Source organism: Mustelus asterias, chromosome 11, assembly GCF_964213995.1.
Source record: "Mustelus asterias chromosome 11, sMusAst1.hap1.1, whole genome shotgun sequence".
In the NCBI taxonomy this organism is placed as follows: domain Eukaryota; kingdom Metazoa; phylum Chordata; class Chondrichthyes; order Carcharhiniformes; family Triakidae; genus Mustelus; species Mustelus asterias.
The window spans coordinates 106136623-106150563 of record NC_135811.1 but is presented as its reverse complement, the minus strand read 5'-3'; the positions used below and the strand labels follow the sequence as shown (position 1 = coordinate 106150563).

The 13941-nt window shown below is 43.0% G+C and overlaps 1 protein-coding gene across 1 annotated transcript in view; it reads right to left on the bottom strand.

Moving 5' to 3' along the window:
* gpr179 (G protein-coupled receptor 179) overlaps window positions 1-13941 on the bottom strand; it is a 91523-nt gene that overhangs the window by 57221 nt on the left and 20361 nt on the right. Inside the window, exon 2 of the mRNA XM_078222961.1 lies at window positions 7608-7716. Coding sequence (XP_078079087.1) covers window positions 7608-7716 — 109 coding nt within the window. The remainder of the gene's footprint in view (window positions 1-7607; window positions 7717-13941) is intronic.

Below are 13941 nucleotides of genomic sequence, written 5' to 3'. Positions count from 1 at the left end.
CAGGGAACTGAGAAGCTTCATATAATTTTCAGATGTTGGTTCCATTCGCAATCCTCCTGTTCCCTGCATCTATGTAGCTGGTGTCAGGCTGCCAGCTGCACTCTATCCAATCAGGGCAGATTACACTATTAAAACTAATGATGCAATTGTCTTCCTCATGCTCATTCATTTCCTGTTTCCCTGAGGATTTGCTGATATGTCTCGCTGCCGTGTTCAGCATGTTGCTGTTAATGAAGTCCGTGGCATCTATGAAATCGCTCACATTCCCTACCCACTTTGTATTCCCGATCTGGAAATTCTAGCTGACAATTTATGTTTCGTTAATTCCAATATCATTTTGAGGAATGTCAACTTTTGATCCCCACCAAGTTCTCCTCCTGCTTTTTCTGAAACTATTGACTCTTGCTGGGGTGTGATTCCTCCCCAAGTGGCAGGTCATCAGGAGTCACTTTATGATGGTCAGGTGACTGAAATTCCCACCAAACCATTGGAGCATTAAACAAAAGTGACTTTATTTTTTCACTTCCTTCAACCATTTTAATTCCCAAGATATAAATATATGGTCAATGGGGAAAAAAACTAAGTTTAATCCAATTAGACCATAAGACATAGGAGCAGAATGAGGCCACTCGGCCCATCAAATCTGTTCCTCCATTCAATCACGGCTGATATTTTTCTCATCCCCATTCTCTTACCTTTTTCTCATAACCCCTTATCCCCTTATTAATCAAGAACCTATCCATCTCTGTCTTAAAGACACTCAATGACCTGGTCTCCACAGCCTTCTGCGGCAAAGAGTTCCACAGATTCACTACTCTCTGGCTGAAGAAATTCTTCCTCATCTCTGTTTTAAACGATTGTTCCTTTAGCCTGAGGTTGTGTCCTCTGGTTTTAGTTTTTCTTACTCGTGGAAACATCCTCTTTGGGTGACTAAAAGAGTCTGCCCCCTTTCCAATTGGCTGTGCTGGGACTTTGAGGGTGGGGCTGTCTGAATTAGCAACCTCCAGGAACATATCCAAGCAGAGGTGACGATCCTAGCTGTGGGGCTTTGTTGGGAAAACGCTCATAGATAGCTTTGTGACTTTCTGCACGTTATAATTGGTTGTTGAATATTGGGGCAGGGTGGAATACATGCTTTTCCAAACAGGAAATCTCTCCAAGAGTGTCTCTGCTCTCACACTCACTGTTGCAAGGGGATTAATGGTTGGAGGCCAAGACCTTCCCTTCAGCACATTATTACAATCGAAACTTTCAGAGGCACTATCTGCTGGGTAGAGAAGAATAGAGTAATATCTAATCATCTCTCTGAATTGATTTCCCTACAATTCTTTCATTTGTATTTTTTTCTCCTCTCTTTAAAGCACCTCGGAATATTTTCAAATCTGAGGGGGCAAAGAAAGAGTTGAATTGATGTAGTACCTTCAGATGGCCGCAGCTTTTTACAGTGAGTGAAGTACTTTTGGAAATGTATCTCTATTTGCTCAGAGCAGAACAGCACTAACAGCAATCTGGTGATGACTAGATAGTCTTTCTGAGTGATGTCAACGCTTTCGTGAGAGTGTGGAGGAAATTAAGTCGAATGGTATGAGTGATTGTTATGATCCCAGCTGATGTTAATACTGGACAAGTCAGATCCCAGAATGAAACCTGGCTTGACAGATCCCAACCTTGCTTTTGTTATATAGCATGGAGGAAAGTTACTGAGTAAATTCACAGGAGTTTACTGATGAACTTTTAACATAAAGAATAAAACATATATTAAATGGGACATAAAATGAACTATATTACTCCAATCAAAAAACTGGGAAAGATCTCAATGTAAACACAAGAAGATGATTCAACTCACACCATTCCAATTAGGAACTGATTCCACTGACAAATTAGGGATCGTTTATAGTAAAACAAACTTTATTTAATAACACAGTTTAAATATAACTCTAACAAATGAAGCAGCTTAACTATTAACAGTTGAGCAATATTTAAAATGGAAATGAAGCAACTTTACTTTCTAGCTTGTCAGTTTCAGTTCCAAATAAGCAACATTCCTCTTCACGAATTAAATGCCACTTTAAATACAGTTAGCAACCATAAATGTACTTGCTATAAATTGTATACCAGTCTTTCAGAGTGAAAATGAGTTTTAGAACAACTTGCCGACCTCTGCCTTCAGAAGACTCCATTAGAACTGAAACTCTAAAACTGCAAAAGCTCCTTTCTTTTTGCTACAGACCCAGTTTATCACATGACCCTGTCAATCAACTTTAATCAGAGGTCCCAGGGAGCCTCTTGTACAAACAAAAGTCCACTAGCTCTATCCAAGTAACAAATTCCTACTGAAAATGAGTTATTAACTTGCTTTCACACTCTTGAGATAAATGTCTTCCAGACACACTGGCTACTGGCAAAATTAATCTGGAATTTTAAATATTCCCCTTAAACAAGAAAAAAACAATATTTACATTTATATTAATTGCACTTGTATCATCACACCCCTTTGTAACCCATCCCTTCACTTCAAGGGTCATAAAACCTCATTAAAATATCTGTATACAAACAAATCCAGAAAACCTGACCTTTTTGCCAGGAGGTCCTCCAGACGCCTCAGCACCAGGCTCACGTAAAACTAATTGAAACTGCAACCATGTTCCATCTTACTTAACACACACAAATTTAAATTAAATATAAAGTTATACATTATTCCTAACAAGGATGAAAGGCTTCAGTTATGTGGAGAGTCCAGAGAAATTGAGTTGTTAGAGCAGGAGGAGATTTAACTGAGGTGTTTAAAATCTCTGACGAAGGGTCATCTAGACTCGAAACGTTGGCTCTATTCTCTCCCCTCAGATGCTGTCAGAGCTGCTGAGATTTTCTAGCATTTTCTGTTTTTGTTGTCTAAAATATTGATGGGTTTTCATGGAGTGAATAAGGAAAAACTGTTTCTAGAGGCAGAAGGGTTAGTAAACAAAGGACACAATTGAAAATAATTGGCAAATGGACCAGGAAAACGTACTCAACAAATTGTCATAAACTGGAATGGACTTTGTGACACTCCTGTACCTTTAAGAAAGATATTATTAATCATGTTCTCTGCAGTTGTACGCAGGCACCGGCTGTCTGCTTAGAAATCCTTTTATTGCTGCTTACATGGAATAAATGCGGTTTTGTTCATTGTGGTGTTGTGGGAAGATTGATTGACAAGTCAAAGTCAGGTGGCTTCTCCACAGAGGAATCCAAGGATTCACTTCCAGTTTTGGTTAGGTGGTGTTTTACTTCAGGCTGGATGCAATGTTCTGCCTCTCTCTCTCCCTGGTGTTTTGGGAAGAAGTTCTGACTTCAAGCTTGTCTGTGTGTGTGTCAAAAACGTTGCAGAATCCAACCAAAGAACTAAGTTCCAGCATCATGTGAACATCCTTGTTTTCTGTGTTAAACCTGTGGCAGGGGTATTTGTTTATGGGATTTGTTTAATTGGAACGGTGTTTAGCCATTAAGATCTACACAATATCATGGCTGTTCTTTTTCGTAATTGGTAAAAGTTATTGCTAATTTTCTTTTTAACTGTATTCTTAAATAAACTTTGTTTGATAAAATCTCCCTAGTGGGTCATTTTAATTATACTTGAAGTGAAATACCCTAGCCAAATTCAAACTGCAAAATTTATAATCCAGGCGGACTTCATAAAACACTTCAGAGTTTCTGACCTGGATTATAACAACTTACTGAATGTGTAGTGGAAACAAACTCAACGATAACTTTCAGAAGGAAGAATTGGCAAGGCTTTTTCAAAAGAACAAAATAATGAGACTACTTGGACAGCTCTTTCAAAGAGCTGACACAGACTGGATAGGGCTGAATGGCCTCCTCCCTGCTGTATCATTCAGGATTCCAGGGGTGAGGGATATATATTGGCCAAAGTACTCCAGCTCATTTTCTTCAAAGCAGCACCATGGGACCATTCACACCTGCCTGAGAGAGCAAATTTTTAAAAATTCATTCATGGGACGTGGGCGTCACTGGTAGGCCAGCATTTATTGCCCATCCCGAGTTGCCCTTGGGAGGGCAGTTGAGAGTCAACCACATTGCTGTGGCTCTGGAGTCACATGTAGGCCAGACCGGGTAAGGATGCCGGATTTCCTTTCCAAAAGCACATTAGTGATCCAGATGATGCAAAAAACCTGTGCAACTCATCCACCATCTCTTTATTTTCCATTCTTAATTCCCCAGATTCACCTTCTATAGGACCAACACTCACTTTGATCTCTTTTCTTTATTAAATATCTATAGAAACTATTACTATCTGTTTCAATATTTCTAGCCCAGAGCCCCAGGAAAATCAGCCAGGGCTTTGGGTGCTGTGATAATTCAACCGGCCCTGTGGGGAGCACATGTACTTAGGTGTTGTGAGAGGGCCTGGTGCGTCATGCCTCTGTTGATGAATATCCCTGTGACACAGAGGCTCCCCGCAAAGCAGACCAAGGATATTGCAACACAAGGGATCTGAGGAAGAAATACTCACTGATGGCTGGTGCCCAAGGCGTTTATTGGTAAAACCTCCATAAATCACAACACAAATCATTGTCACATCATCCACAAAATAACCGTCACCTGCTGAGATCCTAAACTCATGAGGCAGTGTTTCTGAATATTTTCCAGAATGTTCCCGTAACATTGAATAAAATATTATTAAAATAGGATGAGTAATGTTGAATAGATAAGGCTGAAATTGCAAATTATGCTAATTTGCTCAGAGCCAGAGCGTGGATATTTTGAGTTTGTGAATAATTTCCATTTATGGAAAGAATTTATTATGTTTGTCAAATGGAAAGACAAAACTGGGGCGGCGGGGCGGGGGGGGGGGGGGGGGTGGCGGTGGGGGGGGGGGGGTGGTGGGGGGGGAATGGGGGTGTGGGGGGGGAGGTGATCTTTTGTTTTAAAAATGTTTTCTTGAGAAAAATATTCTTACAAAAATTAGATCCGACATTTAAAATAACATTTCTTCAGAGCAGATTTTAAGCAGCGTTTTGTTCACAGGCTTGAATTTGTTTTACTACCTGGGAACGCTGTTTATATCGTGCCAGGAGGATCAGCTCTCCGCTCAGTATAGTTCCTCAGGGACAAAAGGGTTCTCGCTATTACCAACAACAGCTTGCATTTATATAGCACCTTTACTGTTGTGGAACATCCTCGACCCTTTCACAGCAGTTTAGCAAATAAAATGTGACACCGGGCCACATAAGGAGATATTTTGACAGCTGATCAAACATCAAGGGGAGGGTCTGAGAGAGAGGTGGAGAGACCAATGAGAATTCCAAAGCTTAAGACCTAGGTGTCTGAAGGTTTGCTCACTGATAGCTAGGCAAAGAGAGATGGGACTGTGCGACAGGCCACAACTGGAGAAACTTACAGTTCTCAAAGAGTTCTAGTGCTGGAGAAGGTTACAGAGATAGGACAGGAAAAGGCCATGGAGGAATGTGAACATAGTACTGAGAATTTTAAAATTGAGGTGTCTGTGACCACCTCCAACCTGACAACCCTTCAAGATACTTGTATTCCTGCCCTAATACAATCCTTGCATTTTCATTTTGCCCACTCACTCAACCTATCCATATCCATATGCAAACTCCAATATCTTCACCTCATATTTCCCACCTACAACCTCAATCCCGTCATCTAAGTCATTGATTATAATTTGCAAAACGTTGAGGCCCCAACATAGAAACCTTAGGACTTGCTACATCCTGTCAACCCAAAAATTACCCAATTATGGGTTTTCTCCGATTTCTGCCAGTCAGCCAATTTTCTATCCGTGTTATTATGTTACCCCTATACATACACATATATCCCCTATATATAAAAAATATTTTCCACAATAACCTTTGATGTGCCACCTTACCAAATGCCTTCTGGAAATTCAAATACAGCACGTCTACAGGCTCCCCTTTATCCAGGACACAAGTTACTCCTTCAAAGAATTCCAATAAATTGGTTAAACATGATTTCCCTTTCACAAAACCATGCTGACTTTTCCCGATTATCTTGAGTATTTCTCAGTGCCCCACTATAACCTCCATAATCATTGATTCTGACAGCTTCCCCACAACAGATGTCAGACTAACTGGACTATAGTTTCCTGTTTTTTGTCTCCCTCCATTTTTAAATAAATGAGTTATGTTTGCTAATTCCCAGTCTGATGGAAACTTTTCAGAATCTAGAGAATTTTGGAAAATTAGCATCGACATATCAACCTCATGAGCAACCTCGGTTAAGACCCTAGGATGAAGTCCATCAGAACCTGGAGACTTGTCAGCCCGCAGCTCCACCTGTCCATTCAGTACCACTCCCCGAATGATTATAATTTTACCAAGTTCCTCACTGCCTTCCACCTTCTGATTTACCGCTATTATTGGAATCTTTTTGTATCCTTTATAGTGAAAACAAAAGCAACATATTTGTCCATGTGAAATACCATTGCCTCACTACCTGCTATTAACTCCCATTTCAGTCTCTAGACTCTAAAGAGGGAAAAGTTGGTCGCCGGGAAAAAAGTTTGAAAAACAATCCTCTGGGGGAGCAACATTGACCTTATTTACTCTTTTCCTATTTAAATGCCTCTTGCTATCTGTTTTTATATTTCTAGCTGGCTCCCTCTCATCCTCAAAATTCTTTCTCCTAATTAACATGTTAATCATCCTCTGCCATCCTTTATATGTTCAGTGAAAAGTCTCACAATACCAGGTTAAAGCCCAACAGGTTTAATTGGCAGCACGAGCTTTCAGAGCACTGCCCCTTCATCAGGTGAGTGTGAGGAGCAGCGCTCCGAAAGTTCATGCTACCAAATAAACCTGTTGGACTTTAACCTGATGTTGTGAAACTTCTTATAAAAATCATAGAAATCATAGAAATCATCGAAACCCTACAGTGCAGAAAGAGGCCATTTGGCCCATCGAGTCTGCACCGACCACAATCCCACCCAGGCCATACCCCCATATCCCTACATATTTACCCGCTAATCCCTCTAACCTACGCATCTCAGGACACTAAGGGGCAATTTTAGCATGGCCAATCAACCTAACCGGCACATCTTTGGACTGTGGGAGGAAACCGGAGCACCTGGAGGAAACCCACGCAGACACGAGGAGAATGTGCAAACTCCACACAGACAGTGACCCAAGCTGGGAATCGAACCCAGGTCCCTGGAGCTGTGAAGCAGCAGTGCTAACCACTGTGCCACCCGTGCCGTGAATATTCTGAACTATTCTCTTAAATGTCTGCCCTCTATTCATCTATCCTCTAGCCTAATATTCCAGTTCACTTCAGCGAGCTCAGCCTTCATGCATACTCATTGGCCTTTATTTAAGTTTAAAACTCTAGTTTTAGACCCACTCTTCTCCCTTTCAAACTGGATGTAAAATTCAATTGCTTTGTGGTTCCCAAATAAGCATCAGGACAAGCCCATAAAATAGCACAATCTGGAAAATGATTTTAGTTTATACAGTACAGCAAATCTAATGTTTTCGAAGAGCAGATTTTTATTTTATCTTATCTCCCTCTGCCTAACCACAAAACCATCTGAATGTCTCCAAATCCAGCTCCTGACTAACCATCCCTACCTGGGTGCTGTTTGCATCACACTGATGGGAATCAGCAAACCAACTGTCTCCGGTTGAACACGGGTCAATATCCACACTCTGCAGATTAACATCCATTCGAATCACCCCCCTGAAACAGAAAAAACAAATGGTTATTTGAAGCCAATCAGTTAATCTTTTGGAAAATCATAAGAGGAGTAAAAACATTAGCTATTGTCAAAGAGGAAGCCGCTCCATGAGGCGGAACATTATTACCAGGACTCCTTTTAAAGAGGGAGTTTTATCATCAGGAGTATATTGAAGATTCTGATGAGTCTTCAGGAGGTTTGGTGTTGGTTACAGCACTCAGATCTAGATCAGGATGCAGCTAAGAATGGGAAGGTAAGTCTGACTTGATGGATTACACAGAATGGGGGTTTGGGCCGATGAGTTCAGCATAAAGTTACACATTAGACTCACCCTCATAACTCTCTCGACCAGTGAGCTTGCGCACGCCAGTGGGAGAGAGACTGCAGCTGGAGTGAGATTCAGCCAAAGTGAGGGTATCGGGAATTTGGAGCTGAGTGGAAATTCGATGCTGAGGGAAAAATGGTGCTCATCTTTGGGAGGAGTGAAGAGGCGGAACTGTGAGGGAGACTCGAGAGCAAGTGAGAGGTAGAAAGAAATCGAACCGTGACGTCACAGCCAGCAGGTAAGTGATTGGCTGGAGACTGGTACATAGTTTTTCTTTTCTTTTTTGTTTTATTTTCTCTTGGCATTGTAGTCGTTGTTTTAAGTTAAGGGTGAAGTCATGGCAGGAGATCCCAGACCCGTGTCATGCTCCTCCTGTGCAATGTGGGAATTCAGGGAACCTTCCGGTGTCCCTGGCTCCTTCACGTGCAAGAAGTGTGTCCAACTGCAGCTCCTGTTAGACCGCTTGATGGCTCTGGAGGTGTGGATGGAGTCACTTTGGAGCATCCACGATGCTGAGGAAGTCGTGGATAGCACGTTCAGTGAGTTGGTCACACCGCAGATAAAAATTACTGAGGGAGATAGGGAATGGGTGACCACCAGGCAGAGGGAGAGTAGGAAGGCAGTGCGGGGGCCCCCTGTGGTCATCTTCCTCCAAAACAGATATACTGTTTTGGATACTGTTGAGGGAATGGCTCACCAGGAGAAGGTGGCAGCAGCCACGTTCATGGCACCATGGCTGGCTCTGCTACACAGGAGGGCAGGAAAAAGAGTGGCAGAACTGTAGTGATAGGGGACTCAATGGTAAGGGGAATAGACAGGCATTTCTGCAGACGCAAATGAGACTCCAGGATGGAATGTTGCCTCCCTGGTGCCAGGGTCAAGGATATCTCGGAGCGGCTGCAGGGCATCCTGGAGGGGGAGGGTGAACAGCCAGCTGTCGTGGTGCATACAGGCACCAATGATATAGGGAAAAAATGGGATGAGGTCCTACAAGCTGAATTTCGGGAGTTAGGAGTTAAAATAAAAAGTAGGACCTCAAAGGTAGTAATCTCAGGATTGCTCCCAGTGCCACGTGCTGGTCAGAGTAGGAATGTCAGGATAGCTAAGATGAGGTAAGATGATAGCTAAGATAATCATTCCTGATTAAAAAGTAAAACAGAATATACAGATCAGATTAGCTAAGGTGGCTTGAGGGATGGTGCACGAGAGAGAGAGATTCAAATTCCTGGGACATTGGAACCGATTTTGGGAGAGGTGGGACCAGTGCAAATCGGATGGTCTGCACCTGGGCAGGACTGGAACCAATGTTCTAGGGGAGTGTTTGTTAGTGCTGTTGGGAAGGGTTTAAACTAATGTGGCAGGGGGCTGGGAACCGATGCAGGACGTCAGAGGGAAGTAAAGTGGGGACAGAAACAAAAGGCAGTAAGGGGAAAAGTGGAAGGCAGAGAAACCAAAGACAAAAATCAAAAAGGGCCACAGTACAGAGTACAGGAACTGTGGAGAACTCGGTGACTGGATCCAGTAAGGCTGAGAGAAATGAAACACAGGGAGAGTGTAAAAAACATAACAGATGGTCTGAGGTGTATTTGCTTTAACGCAAGGAGTATTGACAGGTAAGGCGGATGAACTTAAAGCTTGGATTACTACATGGAACTATGATGTTGCGGCAATTATGGAGACTTGGATGAAAGAAGGGCAGGACTGGTAGCCTAGCATTCCAGGATTTAGATGCTTTAGGCACGTTAGAGAGGATGACAAAAGAGATGGGGATGTTGCTTTACTGATTAAGGAGAATGTCACAGCAACACAGAGGGAGGACACCTTGGTGGGATCATGCAGTGAAACCATATGGGGAGAGCTCAGGAACAGGAGCGGTGCAATCGCACTGTTGGGGTTGTGCTACAGACCTCCCAACAGCCAGCGAGAAGTGGAGGAACTGATACGTCAGCAGATTATGGGAAGATGTAAAAACAGCAGGGTTGTTGTGATGGGCGATTTTAACTTCGCCAACATAGACTGGGATTCTATTAGTGGCAGGGGCTTGGACGGGGCAGAGTTTGTTCAGTGTGTCCAAGAGAGCTGCTTGAGGCAATATGTAGGTAGTCCAACTCAGGAAGGGGCTATCTTAGACCTGGTTCTGGGAAACGAGCCCAGACAGGTGATAGATGTCTCAGTGGGGAACCATTTTGGGAATAGTGATCACAATTCTATAAGTTTCAAATTACTTGTAGACCAGGACAGAAGTAGTCCCAGAGTGAAAGTACTAAACTGGGGGAAGGCTAACTACGACAGTATTAGGCAGGAGCTTGGGAATGTAGACTGGGGGTGGCTGTTTGAGGGTAAATCCACATCCGATATGTGGGAGTCATTAAGAGTCAGTTGTTTATAATTCAGGACAAGTCTGTCCCTGCAGAAATTAAGGATAAAGGTGGCAAGATTCAGGAACCCTGGATGACGAGATTGTGAGCTTAGTGAAAAAGAAGGAGGCATACATAAATATCAGGAAATTGAAAACGGATAAGGCGCTTGAGGAATACAAAGGTAGCAGGAAAGAGCTTAAACAGGGACTTAGGAGGGCAAAAAAGGGCCATGAAATGTCCTTGGCAAGCAGAATTAAGGAGAATCCCAAAGCTTTTTATGCATCTTTAAGGAGGAAGAGGATAACCAAGGAAAGGGTGGGTCCACTCAGGGACAGTGGAGGGAATTTGTGTGTGGAGCCAGATGAAGTGGGTGAGGTCCTTAATGAGTATTTTGCATCAGTATTCACAAAGGAGAAGGATATGGTGGATGGGGAGTATAGAAAGGGGAAGTTGACATTCTGGGACATGTTGAGATAGAAAGGAAGGAGGTATTGGAGATTTTGAAAAACATTAAGGTGGATAAGTCCCCAGGGCCAGATAGTGTCTATCCCAGAATACTGAGAGAGGCGAGGGAAGAAATTGCTGAGGCCTTGGCCAAAATCTTTGTGTCCTCTTTAGCCACGGGTGAGGTACCAGAGGATTGGAGAGTAGCTAACATTGTTCCTTTGTTTAAGAAGGGCAGGAGAGACAATCCGGGAAATTACAAGCCTGTGAGCCTTACATCAGTGGTGGGGAAATTATTGGAGAAGATTCTTCGGGACAGGATGTACTCACATCTGGAAGAGAATAGGCTTATTAGCGATAGGCAGCATGGTTTTGTGAAGGGGAGGTCGTGACTCACAAACTTGATTGAGTTCTTTGAGGAAGTGGCAGGAAAAGTTGACCAGGCCAGGGCAGCGGATGTTGTATACATGGAGTTTAGTAAAGCCTTCGATAAGGTTGCTCATGGCAGGCTGATACAGAAGGTGAAGTCATATGGGATCCAAGGTGAGCTGGTAAGATGGATACAAAACTGGCTTGGGCATAGAAAGCAGAGAGTAGCAGTGGAAGGGTACTTTTCTAACTGGAGGTCTGTGACAAGCAGTGTTCCATAAGGATCAGTGCTGGGACCACTCTTGTTTATAATATATATAAATGATTTGGAGGAAAATGTGGGTGGTCTGATTGGTAAATTTACAGATGATACAAAAATTGGAGGAGTAGCAGATAGTGAAGAGGATTGTCAGAGGATACAGCAGGATATAAATCGGCTGGAGACCTGGGCTGAAAGATGGCAGATGGAATTTAACCCGGACAAATGTGAGGTAATGTGATTTGGAAGGTCTACTGCAGAAGGAAAGTATACAGTAGATGGTAGAGCCCTTAGATATATTAGCATACAGAGGGATCTAGGCATGTAGATCCACAGTTCCCTCAAGGTGGCAACTCAGGTGGACAAGGTGATCAAGAAGGCGGATGGCATGTTGGCCTTCATCGGTCAGGACGTTGAGTATAGGAATTGGAAAATCATGTTGCAGCTCTTTAAGACTTTGGTAAAGCCGCATTTGGAATATTGTGTACAATTCTGGTCACCACACTACCGGATGTTGATGCATTGGAAAGGGTGCAGAAGAGATTTACCAGGATGTTGCCTGGTTTGGAGGATATGGACTATGAAGAAAGGTTGAACAAACTTGGATTGTTTTCATTGGAGCGTCGGAGGATGAGGGGGGACCTGATAGAGGTTTACAAGATTATGACAGGCTTGGATAGAGTGGATAGTCAGAGTCTTTTTCCCAGGATTGAAGGGTCAATTACTCGGGGACGTAGGTTGAAAGTGAGAGGAGGAAAGTTTAAAAGAGATGTAAGGGGGAAGTTTTTCACACGGAGGGTGGTGAATGCCTGGAACGCGCTGCTGGAGGAGGTGGTGGAAGCAGATTCTATAACAACTGTTCAAGAGGCATCTGGATAGATGCATGAATAGGCCGGAATAGAGGGATATGAACCACATAGAGGCAAGAAAATATTAGAGGGACATCTGTGTCGGCACAAACTTGGTGGGCCAAAGGGCCTGTCCCTGTGCTGTACTGTTCTTCGTTCTTTATAACAGTATCCTGACCAAGATTTATCCTTCAATTAACACACCAGATGATTTCATTGCGGCTTGTGGGAGCTTGCTGTGTCAACCCTCTTGCTATTCTTCAAAATGGACCTTTGAGTCATTTACACACACTTGCAAAGGCAAATATCTTATTCAAAAGATGAAAACCTGAGAGAGTGTTGCTGCAGAATAGTGTGTGGGGGCAGCAGCGTAAAGGGAGACAGCAGAACAATTGAAAACATTTAGGGAGAAAAAGGGCAGGTGAAGGAACAAAGGAATCTGCACATCATGGATTCAAAAGAGATTTTCAACCAGGAATGGAAATGAGCTCTTGTGAAATAGTAATTATTGATTTTTATCGGATTTTTAATGTGATGGGTGATGTAAACATATCAGAGACTGCAAGGGGATTTGAATTGCCTGAAGTTAATGTTGCAGAGCAGTAGATAGACGTGATGGATAAGTACAAGGATTGGAACTGAAAGACTGACAAGACTTTGCAGCTGAGTCTAATGAAGAGTGAAATGGATCATGATGAATATTTTACTCCAGTGAACATGGACCAGTTGTAGCCAACAGGCATTCCTCTTGTCTATGTTCTTGGATTGTTCAAAGATGAATTTGTTCTGTCTCTTGCACCAGCAGTTGCCGCCTCTTATTATTGACATCTTCACTGCTGCTCCTTCCTCAGCTATCAACACTTTTGACCTCATCCTGTCTTCTGATCTCAGGTGCGATTCCCACAAATTGAGGGGGGGGGGTGCTGATCTTTGCCCTTAGCTAGATCCTGGGTGGGTGACGAGGATTTGGGAGGCAACACTCCAAGGTGAACAACAAGGTGAATTTAGAAACTAACTGTGTGTCATCTGGCTGCGGCCCCTGCACCGCATGATTCCTTTAGAACGCAGTAAAATCTAAAGGACCAGGTGGATCTTTGACACTGTGGACTCTGCTCTGCTCTGTAGGGTCATGGTATAGTCTCTAAGTTCCTCAATAGGATTGTCAACTCTAACTGGAGATATTCTTGGCAGTGTCATTACATGGCCTCCTCCTCCTCCAACTTATAATGTAACCAATGATAACATTGGAATCTGCTATAATATAACCAATGATAACATGCTGTGAGGGTCAGCTGACCTGGTGGACAATATAACCAATGGCAAAATGATGTGGTGGTCAGCTGACTAGCTGACCCGGTATAAATAGAAAGCAGTTGGGGATTGTGGCGAGCTTGTGTGGCCCAGGGTGTGGCCTAAGTGCTGGAGTAACGAAGTTTCTTTGCTAAACCTTTTCTTTGATTTACTTTGTCAAGTGAATTCTTTATTGCTTGCTACTGGAGTATCCTTACTGCCCGCTGAACACTGACCATCCACCCAGTCCAGCTAACCTTTCCCCCCTACTTTTAAACAAATACGTCCAAGTAAAATAAAACTTTTTTTTCAAATAACAAGGTTTTTCTCCT